This window comes from Phoenix dactylifera, chromosome 4, assembly GCF_051530095.1.
Source record: "Phoenix dactylifera cultivar Ajwa chromosome 4, Ajwa_hap1_PhDact_Kaust_v1.1, whole genome shotgun sequence".
Lineage (NCBI taxonomy): Eukaryota > Viridiplantae > Streptophyta > Magnoliopsida > Arecales > Arecaceae > Phoenix > Phoenix dactylifera.
Window position 1 is genome coordinate 41,823,263 of NC_143193.1, and position 16,540 is coordinate 41,839,802.

Consider the following 16,540-nt stretch of genomic DNA (forward strand, 5'->3'; position numbering starts at 1 on the left):
GCTGGCATAGCCTTCCTGACCAACAGAAAAATTTAGGAGATTTTGACAAATTTTTTGAAAGATTACAAGCAAAATGTTTCTTTAAGCTTTTTCTTAAGAAAGTTTACAGTTAAAATAGCTTAATTAACTGTAAATAAATGATCAATGAGAGAAGGTTCACTGATAAGTTGTCATATGACTACATTGACTGCTCGAAAACAAATCAAGCTAGTACACACTCTCCTTCCTCTTTCCGCTCATGTCCTTTAAGCTGCCAAATAAAGCTAACAACCTTTCTGATATATTGTCCCTCTGAAATCCTCATCATAGAGAGGACCATTACACTGTTCCCATTTTTCTGCCATCTTTTTCTGCAACCGATGCCCCGGATTCCTCAGACTTTATCCTGCCACTGCCGCCATAGGTACCCATGCATATTTTTCAGCAGCCCTTGGAAAGACCTTTTAACAAATACCCCCTGGGATTTTCACATGCCTCTTTTTGCTCAAATCTTTTTGCTCACATTGCTTTGTCCCCCATCCGCACTGAATGATGCAACTTTAGCAAAAAAAAAAAATGATGCAACTGGTTGCGTACGTTAAAATCCCAGGCTCCAAAATCCATTGTAAAAGTACAACTGATGAGAAGTTAATTACTTGAATTACAAAAATTCACTCCTTTTTACTGTGCATGAGATTTTGTTCTTGTTTCTTTAATTAGAGAGAGAAGTAAACATGGAAGCCTATGTATATAAACCTAGATAAATCACCTTGGTCAAGGAAAAGCCAGTACCGAAGAGGCCCCAGATCACTAGGACCTTCCCTCCCTCCCACTGACCACTCACCACCACTGCTTTCTTTCCTATCATTATTATATTGTTGATGATGGGTGGCAACAGTCTATATCTCTCTCTTCTCTACGGTCTCTGAATTCCTCTCCCCCGATCTGGCTTCATCCAATTCATTTGGCAAGTCATCTTCTTACCACAAGAAGATGCAAGACCAATTCCACTTCCCTTCCTGCTTCACACCCGGCGAGCCGATGGCCGATGATCCCACATCTATTGCTGCAACCAAGTCAGGCCAGAGCATCGTGACATCGGTATATCGGACCAAGATCGCAGGCCATTGCCGGTTGATCACTGTGACTTGGTGCAAAGATGTCCTAGTTCATGGCCTCTCCGTTTCAGTGGAGGAAAGATCAGACAGTGTTGATGAGACCAACATCAACATTAATACCAACCAGCACATGAGCTGCAAGGTGGAGCTGCGGCCATGGTATTTCTGGCGCAAGCATGGCTCGAAGCGCTTCCATGTCGAAGGGAAGCCTGTCGACGTGTTCTGGGATCTCAAGAGTGCGAAATTCTCGGGAGAACCCGAGCCTCAATCCAACTACTACGTCGCAGTGGTCTCCGACGAGGAGGTGGTCCTCCTCCTAGGCGATCTTAACACGGAGGCCTACCGGAGGACGGGGTCACGGCCGGCGACCATAGATGCCACTTTGGTGTCCAGAAAGGAGCATGTCTTCGGTAGGAGAAGGTTCGCGACAAGAGCCAAGTTCAGCGAGAAGGGGAAGCTCCATGAGATATTGATAGAGTGCAGCAGTGATGGCAGCGGCAGCAGCATCGGTGGGAACATGGATCCAGAGATGGTGATAAAGATTGACGGGCATGTCGCCATCCATGTGAGACATCTCCAATGGAAGTTCAGAGGCAATCAATCTGTAACAGTTAACAAAGCTAGAGTGGAGGTATATTGGGATGTTCATGACTGGATCTTCAGCCCTGGTCCAAGGCATGCATTGTTCATATTCAAGCCATCGCCACTACTGCGTTCTTCGGCGCCAACATCATCTTCATTGAGTTCTTTTGATGGAAAGAATGCCACTGTAGATGGGTCATCTGGATTTTGCTTGTTTCTTTATGCCTGGAAGTTAGAATGATGGATTTCTTACGCTAGTCTAATGCCTTGTTATTATAATTACAATTCAGAAGGAATTGAGAGGTTGGCTCGATTAAACCTTGCATGCAATTTATGTTGGATTAAAGTTCTTTTCCTTCAGGAAACAGATCGAGGGAGACAAAGATATCGTATGGTAGTAGAGTTTTTTCTCTGCAAAAGGTGATCAGTGTGAACACTTAGCAATGAGGAGGAGAAAGAGAGAGGGAGAGAGAGAGAGAGAGAGATGGGTGGCAAGCACATGGAGGTGGGTTCCAGTGTCAGATTGTAAAGTTAGCTACAGCCTGTCTGAACAAAAGAAGGCCATAAAGAGATGTCAAGTTGGCTTCACACTACTACGCACTCCAATAATTCCCACATCCAAGCATCTCTATTTTCCACCTCTTTGCATCCTCCAAATCCAATACACACCACATCCATATCCACATAAGAGATTATACTTGTTCTTCATTTATTCTCCCATTCCATGCTAAAAGCACCAAAATTTTTTGTTGAAAGAAAGGAATCATGTTCCTAGCAATTTATTTCATGTAGAAAATGAAGTGAAACGAATTAAAATGAAAAAGAGAGTGAAAATGAAAAAGGTTCAAAGAAGGATTTAACTTGAAGAAGATGATTTCTTTTCTTCGTTTTTGTTTTATTTTTCTATTAGAAGGTGATTATCTTGCCCTACAAAGGTTTTACTTCTTGAGATAACTAGATTTTTTTTCAATCTAATGAATAATTAATCCTGCCATCTGGATCCTTGGTTGCCCCTTCCAGCTTGCATGTTGTTCTATCTTGGTTATCTTGAACGGACAGTGGATACTGACAACTCTGATAATTTTTTTTTCCTTGATTATACATGTGATGCCAAGAGAGCTGTCAGATTCATAGCAAGACTCCAATGGAAGGGACTTAAGCCTATCTTTCATTCATGAATAGGTGCATGTGCTCTCTTCTCTTCTCTTTTCTTTTTTTTCTTCTTTTTTTCTAAATAGATGATTTATATAATTCGGGCACATATACATTCAAAAAAGTCAAAAAATAACAGATTTCGGAGCACACTAAACTCCCTCTTCCCAATCCAAAGAATATCTCCAGATCTCATTAGAACTCTACAATTAAGCATGCATGTGCTTTCTTTTTTTTTTCTTTGCGCTAAAACGGGCATTTCATACATCACGAGTACGAATATATCCAATAGAATCGAAAAACAAAAGGCTCCGAAGTGCTTCGGGTATCTCTCCCTCTTCAGTCCATAGAGTACCTCTTAAGTGGCTTGCTATATATGCCGTTATCCAGTCGGCCGCCCCATTAGCTTCACGATATACATGCATAGCCTGAAATATAACGCCCTCTCTCATCATCATCCAAATATCGCGGAGCAGAGGATGAACTCCTCCATCACTGCTCGGACCCTTTCAGATACAGCTGATCACTGTGGCCGAATCATCCCCCAGTAGAACTGAACTCGTGTGAAGCACCCGCTATGCTCAACACATGTCCATCCAGGCCGCCCGCATCTCTGCCCTAGGAATCGAGGTCCCGAAGTGCATATGCTCTTTATCTGCTAGGATTGGGCTGCTGATGGTCGCTATGCGGCCGAGATCAAGGAGAGCATAGATTTTCTACGGTGTGTGTGCAGCACCATAAAATGCTGTGCAGCCATAGATGACTGCCGTCAAGAGATGAACCACCATCCGACATCACACACCATGTGGGCTCCCACCGCAGCTGATCCAGATTGATGCGGCACAGCAACCTCTGCCACCAAAAAGTAAGTTGTCTTCCAATTTCTTTTTTAGTGCGGTGCACTTGGACCCCTGGCCTCTAAATGCTTGCGTGCAAGAAAAATCCAAAGCTATCTGTGAAGACTGAGAGAGACGACTCGAATCTGGATGGGCTGAATGGATGAAGTGGCATCAGCCAACTGGATTCGGTGTGACTGTCGTGATCAACGGGGGGTGGACTTTGAACTGCAGGCTGCTGCCAGTCATTCATGTGGTCTCGGGTTGTGGGAGCCAGATCACAATAGATTGATGATTCCAATTTTAATGAGATTGCGTCCTAATTTAATAAGCTGCTACATCTAACATTGGATTCGTGTGATTGTGGAATAGAAGGGTATGTTGACCAGAGCTTTGATAATATGATCTCTTTGGGGAGAGAATCAATTGGGCTGATCTCAATTGCAAGGAACCACATAAAAGGGGGAAGATTGCGGACTTTTGACTAGCCTTAAATTCTTAGATTACAAGTTACTTATCAAGCTGTTTTGGAAAAGGAAAAATATGTACTCTGACACAGAACAAGAGGCAACCAAAGAAAAGTAAGCTAGTCCTATGGGATGCTTATAAACAAATGATCAATTTAATTATTACCTAAACATGACCATAACCAAGATTCACTATCTGATACTATATTGGTACAGTATCAATAGTCCTAGTATAAAAGTTGGTTTGGCATATCGAGATTTGGTACCCTCCTGTATCGAGTCCTAATTTATTATAGATACGGTACAATAAACTCAGTATAGGGCATCACGCACCGGTACCATGAACCTTGTCCATAGCAGCCTCCAAAATTGTCAATTCAAGTTCCCTTAAATGAAGTTTGTTCTAGTTAGCTTACAGATAATCATGTCCAATTACAAAAGTGAGGAGTTATTGTCAAATAATTGATTTGTAAAAAAATTTCAGAATTTGGAGATTTTTCTAATTTTTTGTTTGGAAAAATTCAATTATTGAAACTTTCTTGCTCAACATCTTCATTTATCATCATGTAAGAAGATTAATATAAGTTGAGTTGCATTTAGTGCTAAAACTCATCAGCTAGTGGATCCAGCTTGGATTTGTGGATTTGCCTCCTTGCATTTGCTATAAGCAGTCTACAATGGCTCTTCCTAGACATAACTCTTCAGGCTTTTATTGGAGATTTAATGGACTTGCTTAAATACTAGCTGTTCGAGCTCATCCTCTTTTTTCAGCTAAGGGGTTTATTAAACAAACCTCTATAATAAAGCCCAATTCCAAATGCTCCACACAAATATTCCAAGTTTTCTCCTCTCTGTTGATAGCTTCCATGAGATGCCCTCATTTTTTTCATTCCCTTACACTTCCAAACATTCCCTACCATCATTCTACATACTCTTCCTTTATCTCTTCTACTTTTTTTAAACTAATTCCCCGCAAAATTAAATAATTTGATCGGGTTATTTATCCTTCCATGTGCTCACCCTATCATAGAAGACATCATAAAAGAATTCAAAATCAATCGTACCCCAAGAACATTTTCACTGACCACCTATAGGAGAGGAGTAAAGATCATTTTAGGGCAATGCCTACAGAAAGGACTAGAAGTGGGTAGGCTAGGCTACAATCCTGCCAGAACTCAGCCTCAAGAAAAAAATTTTCGACCAAGCCTGAGCCCAACCAAGGATTGAAACCAAGCCCAGTCCAAAGCCAAATGGGCCCGACAGGAATCAAGCCCGAGCAAGCCTGACTCAAGACTGGATCCGAGGTTGGTGACACCATCCTCCTATTTACATATGAGAGAGACTGGGGAAGTTTAGGTAGGGATGCAAATGGATCAGATCGGACCAGGTCATAAGTGACCCGATCCAACCCAATTTCTTGTTTGGGTCCAAATATTAGACCCAACCTAATAGAAGATTAGATCAGGTCAGATCAGGTCCACGGCTAAAATTTCTGAACTAACAGGTTATTCAGGTCGAGTCAAGTTCATGTATAACCCAGTCCCAACCAAAAAAATTTAGGTCTGAGTCAGGTCCGGATCAAGATTAGGTCTGGTCCTTGTACTTGTCATTCTTTGTACTTGGTTTTTTTTTGCAATAAGTAAAAACTATAGAAAGCAGGTTATGCAGGACTATACAAGTGAAAGTGACTAAGCATTAAGGATTGATGCCATTACAAACTAATTTAAGATATAGTGTAAAATTAGTTAAGATATGGATGTCATCTAATTGGATTTGATGCAACTGAATCCAATGATGAGAGTACAAAAGTAAAATTTTCATATTATCTTAATTAGTATTATAGTTAATCTTTATTAATAAAATTAATTAATTAATGTTTTATTTTTGTCTGAGTGCAAGTAATTCAAGAGATTCAATAATGCTGGTTTTCAGCCCAACGCCTGTCAGCCCGAGCTCAACAAATTCTCCAGTGTCCGTGATGAGGCAACTCAACAGTTCCTAACCTAAAATTCCCATGTATCCACGTCAACGGGCTGAAGCAAGTGATTTTCCAACATCTTCAAAGCTTCCCAACCGTCGCCACATTCCATCCGTTCGAGCCAGCGGCCGTGAGGAGCTTCCAAACGATCATCATCTCCAAGCGTCTCCCCTGTTTCTTCCCAATGGTCATCCACGGTTCCTTCATCCCATCGACCGTGAATCTTCCAAGCATCGTGGCACATCATAGGTCAAGGGAACAGGAAGGCCAAACCGGCTCTTCAATTCAAAGCCGAGTCCTCCATTTCATTTCCAGCAATTAAAGTCCAACTTGTTCCATGAAGTCTTCTCAACTTCCAAACAGCCGCATGGTTTCTTAACCTCCCAGCAAATGCAAACAGGCTCTTCATTCCATCCCGCGTCTCATCCGCTCCCAGTTCCTAAGCGTCCGCAACAAAATCTTCCAGTGTCCTTCGGTCTTCCCAGCCACACCGCTGAAGATGTTTATAAAAGGGAGCAACCACACGGAAGGGGAGGGCATAGGGGAGGAGACAGCAGTAAAGGGAGGGCAGCCGGCTGGATCCATCCAAGTCTGAGCGGCATCCGGTGGAGGAAGGAGGAAGGCATCCGGTGGAACCAAAGGGAGGAGGAGACCAGCGTGCGACGAAGGAGGAAGAGGCCAAGGGAACCAGCAAGAAAAACATCTTAACTCCTCTTCCGATCCATCTTCTCAGCCGGGCGAGAGAGGAGAAGAAGCCGCGGATCCATCCAGCCAGGCCACGGAGGGGAGAAAGCGTCATCGAGAGAGAAAAAATAGAGTGCCCTGTTTTCTTAAGAGAAGAAAGAAGAAAAAACTATAAAGGGGATTTATGCTTTATTTTATTTATTCTATGCTAATCCCTTTTATAAAAATGCTTGCATCTCATATGGATAGCTAAATCTCTCTTAGCTAAGGCTAGGGAAAAGCCTAGCATTTTCTTCATGTTTTTCCTTTAATCATCAATTGGATTTTAATGTTTTAGATTTGATTTATGGTGCAGTAGATTGAAACAAATTATTTCAAACTTATATATTTTCTTTGATTTGTTATTTCCCCCGGGTATAACAGATGCTTAGAAATCCCTATAGTTTAAAATAGAATTACTGTAATGCTGCCCATAAAACTAAATCTATTTTATTATGATTAATATATGATTTTAAGAAAAGCATGTTTAAGTGCTAGGCTGAATCCTAATGCCTTAGTTATATTTTCGTAAATCTGAATATTATTTAGCCTTTAGTTTTTTTGTTCACTGTCAAATCCCTGTGGATTCGATCTCGGACTCACCGAGAATATTACTTTGCTACACCCTATACTTGGGGTATCCTACGTTTAATTTCTCTTTTAAAAAGAGCAAGATTAAAGACGTAGCAAGTTTTTGGCGCCGTTGCCGGGGATTTGCAACGTGCGAACAAGAACAAGGCTGCAAATTTCAATTTTTACTTTCTAGTTCTTCAATTTTTCTTTATTTTTAACATAGCTGAAATTTCAAATCTTTACAGATTCAAGAACGACACAAAGCGGGACTAGTAACGAGGAAGATCAAGATCAAATTTTTGGATTTTCGGAGTGAACAAACTCCGGCCGTGAGTATTTAAATTAATTTTCCTGTTTTGTTCATACTAGTCCTATTTTTCCTAGATTAAAATTTTACTCTTATTTAAAAAATTAAAAAAAATATTAATTAAAATAAAAAAATAATAAAAAATAATAATAATAATAATAAATAGCTAGTTTGCTTGATCAACTATTCAAATGCAATTTAATGTCATGACATAAAATGTTAAAAATCTTCTTGATTGTTGCATATAGTATAAAGCATTTGCATAAAATAATCTAAGGGCTGAACCCATTAAAAAGATAAGGTCGGGATTTCATCACTCGTCCTTAGCCCAAAAATCATCCCAGTGCATCAATATCCTAAGCCTAATTAAAATCAACTAGACGTTGGCCCCAAGGATATTCGAGCTCAATAGGACGAAGACCACTGAAAGTTGCACCAATTTCGCTCTATGACCCTGGTCGATGTCTAGGCAAGCTTTGTCCCTCTAAGTGATTGAAGGGAGACAGTTTCTGTTCGAGGAAAGTGGGTTTTAAGTGGGACCTTTGCTATACGCATCGTGACCCCTCTACTTATCTGGGAGCTTACCTGGTCGACTAGGTTATTAGACCGGATTGGAGGCTTAAGTGTACTCTTCAAACCAGTTAGGAGCTGTCTAGAAATTTTTAGGAAAACATTAGAAATAAGGGTGCTATGCTTTGATATTGTTTGATTGTGAATAATTTTAGTAACAGGGTGTCAATATTCATAGCTTTAGGTAATATTCATACTCATCCAAAACTCTAAAAATATATATATATATATACAAAATAAATAAATAATTAATTAATAATAATAATAATTATAAAAAAAGTCGACTGGTTAATTGGTCAGTATATGCGGTTGTGGCAAAGGGATAAAACGAAAAGATTATTTCGAGTTGAATCAAGGGATAAAAGTTCAAATATTCAAATGGAAGATAATGGTAGTAATCAGGGAGATAATGAATTTCAAGATGACTTATCTATTAGAACGCTTCGTGATTATCTACAACCCACTAGGATCAGTACCCCATCCTGTATGGTTATTCCTACTGCTGCGGGAGCCTTTGACATGAAACCAGGAATAATCCAATTACTCCCAAAGTTTCATGGACTTGACTCCGAAAGTCCCTACTTGCACCTAAAAGAATTTGATGAAGTGTGTTCAACACTTCAATTTAATAATATCAATGAAGAGGTAGTGAAGCTTAAGTTATTTTCTTTTTCTTTAAAGGAAAAAGCTAAGTCATGGTTACATTCTTTAAGACCTAGGACCATAGCTACCTGGCAAGAAATGACAAGAGAATTTTTAAAGAAATTCTTCCCAACACATAAAACAAATACACTTAGAAGAAATATCATGAACTTCGCACAAAAAGATGGAGAAACATTTTTTCAGTGTTGGAAAAGATTTAAGGACCTTCTGCTTGCTTGCCCACATCATGGATATGAAATTTGGAGGGTCATTAGTTTCTTTTATGATGGTTTGTCCTCCAATATGAGACAATTCGTGGAAATGATGTGTAATGGTGAATTTATGAATAAGGAACCAGAGGAAGCCTGGGACTATTTTGATCTGTTGGCAGAAAATGCACAGGCTTGGGATACAATAGATAAGAACGAGAAACCTAAAATACCGACTAATACTAAAGGAGGAATGTATCATGTTAAAGAAGAAAATGATGTAAATTTAAAGATTGCTAATCTAACTAGGAAGGTTGAAGCCATTGAATTAAGCAGAGCCAATACAGGAAAGGCACCTACTATAGATGAAAGTATTTGTGAAATCTGTGAGAGTAATGCACACTTAACCAAGGATTGTCCTACAATCCCCGCCTTCCAAGAAGTGTTGCATGATCAAGCAAATTTCACAAATGCTTATAAGAGACCATTTCCTGAAACATATAATCCTAACTGGCGAAACCATCCGAATTTTAGTTGGAGACATGGACCCACTGCCAATGAATCTCAAGGGAATTCCATACCCTATGTGCCACCCCATAAGAGATCCCTTGAAGATACTTTGCAAACCTTCATGCAAGGGCAGACTCAAATAAATCAGAATACAATGCAATCACTCCAAGAACTTAAAAATTCTGTAGGTAGAATTGAGGCTCAACTTAATGTTAGGGAAAGAGGGACATTTCCAGCCCAACCTCAATCTAACCCAAAGGGTCAACATGAGGTCCATGAAGCAAGTTCATCCCAACCTAAATTTGAGCAAGTTAAGTCTGTCACAACCCTTCGGAGCGGAAAAATAATTAACAAAGAAATTCTAACGAAGGATGACAGACCTGAAAAATCCATTGAGAAAAGGGATGAAAATAATACTGAACAAGATGATCCAATACCTCATCATAAGATAGTTGCTCCATTTCCTCAGCGCTTGCTTGCAGCTAAAAAGGGAATACCTGACCAAGAAATTTTGGAAATTTTTAAACAAGTAAAGATTAACATTCCTTTATTAGATGCCATTAAGCAGATCCCATCTTATGCCAAATTTTTAAAAGATCTTTGTACCATAAAGCGAAAGCTTTATGTACAAAAGAAAGCTTTTCTAACTGAACAGGTGAGTGCTATTCTCAAACACAACACCCCACCTAAATATAAAGATCCTGGTTGTCCTACCATATCTTGCATCATAGGAAACTTCAGGATACAACGAGCCCTTCTGGATTTAGGTGCTAGTGTTAACTTACTGCCTTATTCAGTTTATGAACAGTTAGGACTTGGTGAACTAAAACCCACTAAGGTTACTCTCCAACTTGCCGATCGATCTATAAAGATACCAAGAGGAATAGTCGAGGATGTACTTGTCCAAATTGATAAATTCTACTTTCCAGTCGACTTCATAGTATTAGATACCCAGCCTGTCATGAATTGTACCACTCCAATACCTGTCATTCTAGGCCGCCCATTTCTAGCTACTTCCAATGCTTTGATTAACTGTCGAAATGGAATAATGAAAATGTCATTCGGAAATATGACTATAGATTTTAATATATTTAACATTTGTAAACAACCCGATAATGATAACGAAAATGATGAAATTCATGGAGTTAATCTGATCGATTCCATTGTAGAAGATGCTCTTGTCCCATCTCTTTCTTCTGATCCTTTAGAAACATGCCTAACTCATTTCGGAAATACAGATATCAACCAAAACTTTAGAGAAATCAGTGCTATATTAGATTCAGCTCCTTTGTTGGATACAGATAGGTGGAAATCTCGTTTTGAAGAATTGCCCACACGCAACAATAGTCCTCTACCATCTAGTGTTCAAGCACCTAAACTTGAGCTAAAACCTTTGCCATCTGAGCTCAAGTACGCATACCTTGGTCAAGAAGAGACTTTTCCTGTGATCATATCATCCCAACTCGAACAAAGTCAAGAACTAAAATTATTGGAAATTCTCAAAGAGCATAAGGGAGCAATAGGGTGGATAATTGCTGATATCAAGAGAATTAGTCCCTCAATTTGCACTCATAGAATCCACTTAGAAGCTGATGCCAAACCTTCTCGTCAACCTCAACGTCGATTAAACCCAAACATGAAGGATGTGGTTAGGGCAGAAGTTCTGAAACTTCTGGATGCGGGTATGATCTACCCAATTTTAGATAGTAAATGGGTAAGTCCAACCCAAGTGGTCCCGAAAAAATCTGGTGTTACTGTAGTCAAAAATGCCAACAATAAATTAGTTCCAACTAGGGTCCCCACTAGTTGGCGTGTATGCATTGACTATAGAAAACTTAATTCTGTCACTAGGAAGGATCATTTTTCTCTACCTTTTATTGATCAAATTTTAGAAAGGTTAGCAGGTCATAAATATTATTGCTTCCTAGATGGCTATTCAGGTTACAACCAAATTGCAATTGATCCTGAAGATCAGGAAAAGACCACTTTTACATGTCCTTTTGGCACTTTTGCTTACAAGAGAATGCCTTTTGGATTATGTAATGCTCCTGCAACCTTCCAAAGATGCATGCTCAGTATTTTCTCCGACATGGTTGAGCGCTTTTTGGAAGTCTTCATGGATGATTTTTCAGTTTTTGGCTCCTCTTTTGAAAACTGTGTGGACCATTTAAGACTAGTCTTAATTCGGTGTGAGGAGAAGAATCTAATCTTAAACTGGAAAAAGTGCCATTTCATGGTAACTAGGGGAATTGTTCTCAGGCATGTCATTTCATCTGAAGGAATTGAAGTAGACAAGGCTAAAATTGACTTAATTGCTAACTTACCCAACCCAAAAACTATCAAAGATATACGCTCATTTTTGGGTCATGCAGGATTTTATAGGAGATTCATTAAAGATTTTAGCTCAATATCTAAACCCTTATGTAATCTCCTTCAAAAGGAAACCCAATTTGTGTGGTCTGAAGAATGTCAAAAAGCTTTTGATAAACTCAAAAGCTTGCTGACCTCTGCTCCCATCATGCAACCACCAGACTGGTCGCTTCCTTTTGAAATTATGTGTGATGCTAGTGAATATGCAGTTGGGGTAGTTCTAGGGCAAAGAAAGGAAAGGAAACCTTATGTTATCTACTATGCAAGTAAGACTTTAAATAGTGCACAAAAGAATTACACCACTACGGAAAAGGAACTACTCGCCGTAGTATTTGCATTAGACAAATTTAGGTCTTACTTGATTGGATCCAAAATCATTATCTACACTGACCACGCTGCCCTTAAGTACCTTCTTTCAAAAAAGGATGCTAAGGCGCGTTTGCTTAGGTGGATCTTTCTACTCCAAGAGCTTTTTCTAGAAATAAGAGATAAAAAGGGGGTAGAAAATGTAGTAGCTGATCACTTGTCCCGTCTGACTCTTTTAGATTCCTTAGACAATTCACCCATAAAAGACACTTTCCCTGATGAGCAACTGTTTGAGATCACATCTTCACCCTGGTTTGCAGACATTGCAAATTTTCTAGTCACAGGTGAACTACCAAGTCATTGGAATAAACAGGACAAAAGAAAATTTCTAACTGAAATAAAAAATTTCTTCTGGGATGATCCTTATCTTTTCAAATACTGCCCAGACCAAATTATTAAGAGATGTGTACCTAATGACGAATTTATTAGTGTCATTTCCTTTTGTCATTCTGAAGCTTGCGGTGGTCATTTCTCTGGTAAGAAAACGGCTGCAAAAATTTTACAGTGCGGTTTCTATTGGCCCACCTTGTTCAAAGATTCTCATAACTTTTGCAAAGCTTGCGAGCGTTGTCAAAAGTTAGATGGGATAACTCGTAGGAATATGATGCCCCTCAACCCAATTTTAATTATCGAAATATTTGATTGTTGGGGAATAGATTTTATGGGTCCATTTCCTCCTTCATTCGAAAATTTGTACATCTTAGTAGCTGTAGATTATGTCTCCAAATGGATTGAGGCAATTCCTTGCAAACATAATGACCATAAAACTGTTTTAAAATTTTTAAAAGAAAATATTCTTTCCAGATTTGGAACGCCTCGAGCCATCATCAGTGATGGGGGTTCACACTTCTGTAATAAGCCTTTTGAGGCTTTAATGCGAAAATATGGGATCACCCATAAAGTTGCCACCCCTTATCATCCACAAACAAGTGGACAAGTTGAAGTATCAAATCGATCAATTAAGAATATTCTGAAAAAAATGGTTAACCCAAATCGCAAAGACTGGTCTTTGCATTTAACTGATGCACTTTGGGCTTATCGTACTGCTTTTAAAAGTCCGATTGGTATGTCTCCGTACCGTCTTATTTTTGGCAAACCTTGTCACTTGCCTGTGGAATTGGAGCATAAGGCATACTGGGCTATTAAGAGATTTAATTTTGATATGGATAAAGCTAGTTCACTACGCAAACTTCAACTTAATGAACTAGAGGAAATCAAGAATGAAGCATATGAGAATGCTCGAATTTATAAGAATAAAATGAAAGTCTTTCATGATAGAAATATTATGAGAAAAACATTTGAGCCTTCCCAGAAAGTTCTATTGTATAATTCAAGACTTCATTTATTTCCAGAAAAATTGAGATCTAGGTGGACTGGCCCATTTATAGTTAAAACTGTTTATCCGTATGGAACCGTTGAGATAGAGAATCCAAACACCGGTAATATTTTTAAAGTAAATGGCCAACGTTTGAAGTTATTTTTGGACAACTTTACCCCAAAAATTGAATCGACCAATCTGGGAGATCCTGTTTATCAGGATTGATCTCTATATCTGCTAGAGATCCTTTGTTTGTACATAATTTTTCTTTCTTTCATATGACAATTGGTGAGCAACAACAGTGTGCAGTCATTCTATCAGGTAAATTCTAACCTTCAGCCTTATTATCCTTCATACTATCATATTTAATGCATTCATGTTGCAACATTGGGGACAATGTTGAAATTAAGTTGGGGGGGAGAGATTACTGTATTTTTCTATATATCATACTAATTATCATATCTTTCAAAAAAAAAAAATTAAATAAATAAATAAAAATAATAATAATAATAATAATATATATATAATAATAATAATAATAATAGTAATAATAATAACAAACATATATTTTGTTTCATTTAATTACCACTTTAATTTTTTTTTCAAAGAATTAAATATGTGTAGCTATTAAGGCAAGGAGCGCATTATGACTTATCAAAGACCTATTACTAGATCCCCACATAAGTATTCAATGACAATAGGAAGGCCTCAGGAGTTCACTTGTGTTACCTATTTGTTTGTTGACCTTATTCGCAAGAGAAGTACGAGTGTCCTTATCCTAAAGTTCATGTTTTGGTTTTCACATAAAGATAGAGCTTGAAATTCCCGGCTAGATCACCTGGGTGCCTTATGTTCTGACCTTGGTTGACCTATAGTCACAATACAGTCACGTTAAAAAAAAAAAAAAAAAAAAAAGAGAGAAATAATACAGTTTGTCTTCACTGAGTAACCGGGCCTCTTGCCTACAAAGCAGCGAGTGTTCGCGTTAAAAGGTGAAAATGACTGAAATAAGTGACTAGTCTGACCTCGTGGCATAGTCTGGTTCGAGTAATTAAGTCTGAGGGGTGTTTCACCTAATGCCTTGAGCCAACTGGATCAAGAGTCATTGACCCAAAGCTCGTTATATGGACCTTACTAGAGCCTAATGGAGTTAGATTGTTGTAGTCACTGTGTGAAAAAAAAGAAAAAAAAAAAAGAAAAAATTTATTGAAATAAACATGAGTGGGTTAGTTAAATTAAAACCAAGTGACTTGTGGATGACTGGTTTGACTCCATTGTTTTAGAATTCTGTGTACCTGGGATGTCTAGTTGGGATTGATAGCTTCATTTTTATATGCGAACCATTCTGGACAAATAACATGTGATATTCGGAAAATTTAGTGGGTCGGAAGCTAACAAATGGTAGTTAACACTTGTGAATTTGAGTAGTGCACCTAGAACTCAAGGGGTACCCAATTGTGGTGGAGGTATAGGTATTCTGAGACGTCACATTTACATTTGCCTTAAGGGTTGCTATGATTTAAAGTATCTTTTAACTTAAAAACGATGTTTGTGGGTAACATCACTGCAAATCCTCACGAGACAACACTCGTCCACTAGGGTAACCTAGGAGTTTAACGGCTTGTTGCACATGCTAAGTGCAATCGTAATGCTCTACGAAAGTGAGTATTTATTTTAATTCATGCATATAAATTTATATTATTAAATAATACTTTTGCACCCTCATTTTCACACTAAATTGCTAGAGACTAGCAATAAGCTAGTTGGGGGGTGTGATGAGAGTACAAAAGTAAAATTTTCATATTATCTTAATTAGTATTATAGTTAATCTTTATTAATAAAATTAATTAATTAATGTTTTATTTTTGTCTGAGTGCAAGTAATTCAAGAGATTTAATAATGCTGGTTTTCAGCCCAACGCCTGTCAGCCCGAGCTCAACAAATTCTCCAGTGTCCGTGATGAGGCAACTCAACAGTTCCTAACCTAAAATTCCCATGTATCCACGTCAACGGGCTGAAGCAAGTGATTTTCCAACATCTTCAAAGCTTCCCAACCGTCGCCACATTCCATCCGTTCGAGCCAGCGGCCGTGAGGAGCTTCCAAACGATCATCATCTCCAAGCGTCTCCCCTGTTTCTTCCCAATGGTCATCCACGGTTCCTTCATCCCATCGACCGTGAATCTTCCAAGCATCGTGGCACATCATAGGTCAAGGGAACAGGAAGGCCAAACCGGCTCTTCAATTCAAAGCCGAGTCCTCCATTTCATTTCCAGCAATTAAAGTCCAACTTGTTCCATGAAGTCTTCTCAACTTCCAAACAGCCGCATGGTTTCTTAACCTCCCAGCAAATGCAAACAGGCTCTTCATTCCATCCCGCGTCTCATCCGCTCCCAGTTCCTAAGCGTCCGCAACAAAATCTTCCAGCGTCCTTCGGTCTTCCCAGCCACGCCGAAGATGTTTATAAAAGGGAGCAACCACACGGAAGGGGAGGGCATAGGGGAGGAGACAGCAGTAAAGGGAGGGCAGCCGGCTGGATCCATCCAAGTCTGAGCGGCATCCGGTGGAGGAAGGAGGAAGGCATCCGGTGGAACCAAAGGGAGGAGGAGATCAGCGTGCGACGAAGGAGGAAGAGGCCAAGGGAACCAGCAAGAAAAACATCTTAACTCCTCTTCCGATCCATCTTCTCAGCCGGACGAGAGAGGAGAAGAAGCCGCGGATCCATCCAGCCAGGCCACGGAGGGGAGAAAGCGTCATCGGGAGAGAAAAAATAGAGTGCCCTGTTTTCTTAAGAGAAGAAAGAAGAAAAAACTATAAAGGGGATTTATGCTTTATTTTATTT

General features: G+C 39.2%; 1 protein-coding gene and 1 non-coding gene across 2 annotated transcripts; one reads left to right on the forward strand and one right to left on the reverse strand.

Annotated features, from left to right (window-relative positions):
- The first annotated feature begins 380 nt into the window (after nucleotides 1–380).
- On the forward strand, nucleotides 381–2,502 carry LOC103709963 (uncharacterized). The gene has a single exon (XM_008795514.6). It carries the CDS (start codon nucleotides 973–975, stop codon nucleotides 1,918–1,920), a length of 948 nt encoding a protein of 315 aa, XP_008793736.4. The 5' UTR covers nucleotides 381–972; the 3' UTR covers nucleotides 1,921–2,502.
- Nucleotides 2,503–9,074: 6,572 nt separating this feature from the next.
- Nucleotides 9,075–9,181, reverse strand: LOC120104362 (small nucleolar RNA R71). Its single transcript, XR_005506769.3, has one exon. It is a non-coding gene; the product is annotated as a small nucleolar RNA R71 (small nucleolar RNA).
- Nucleotides 9,182–16,540: the final 7,359 nt, after the last annotated feature.

Coding starts and splice junctions, on each gene's coding strand:
- LOC103709963 (XM_008795514.6), top strand. CDS start 973: ATGCAAGACCAATTCCACTTCCCTTCCTGCTTCACACCCGGCGAGCCG.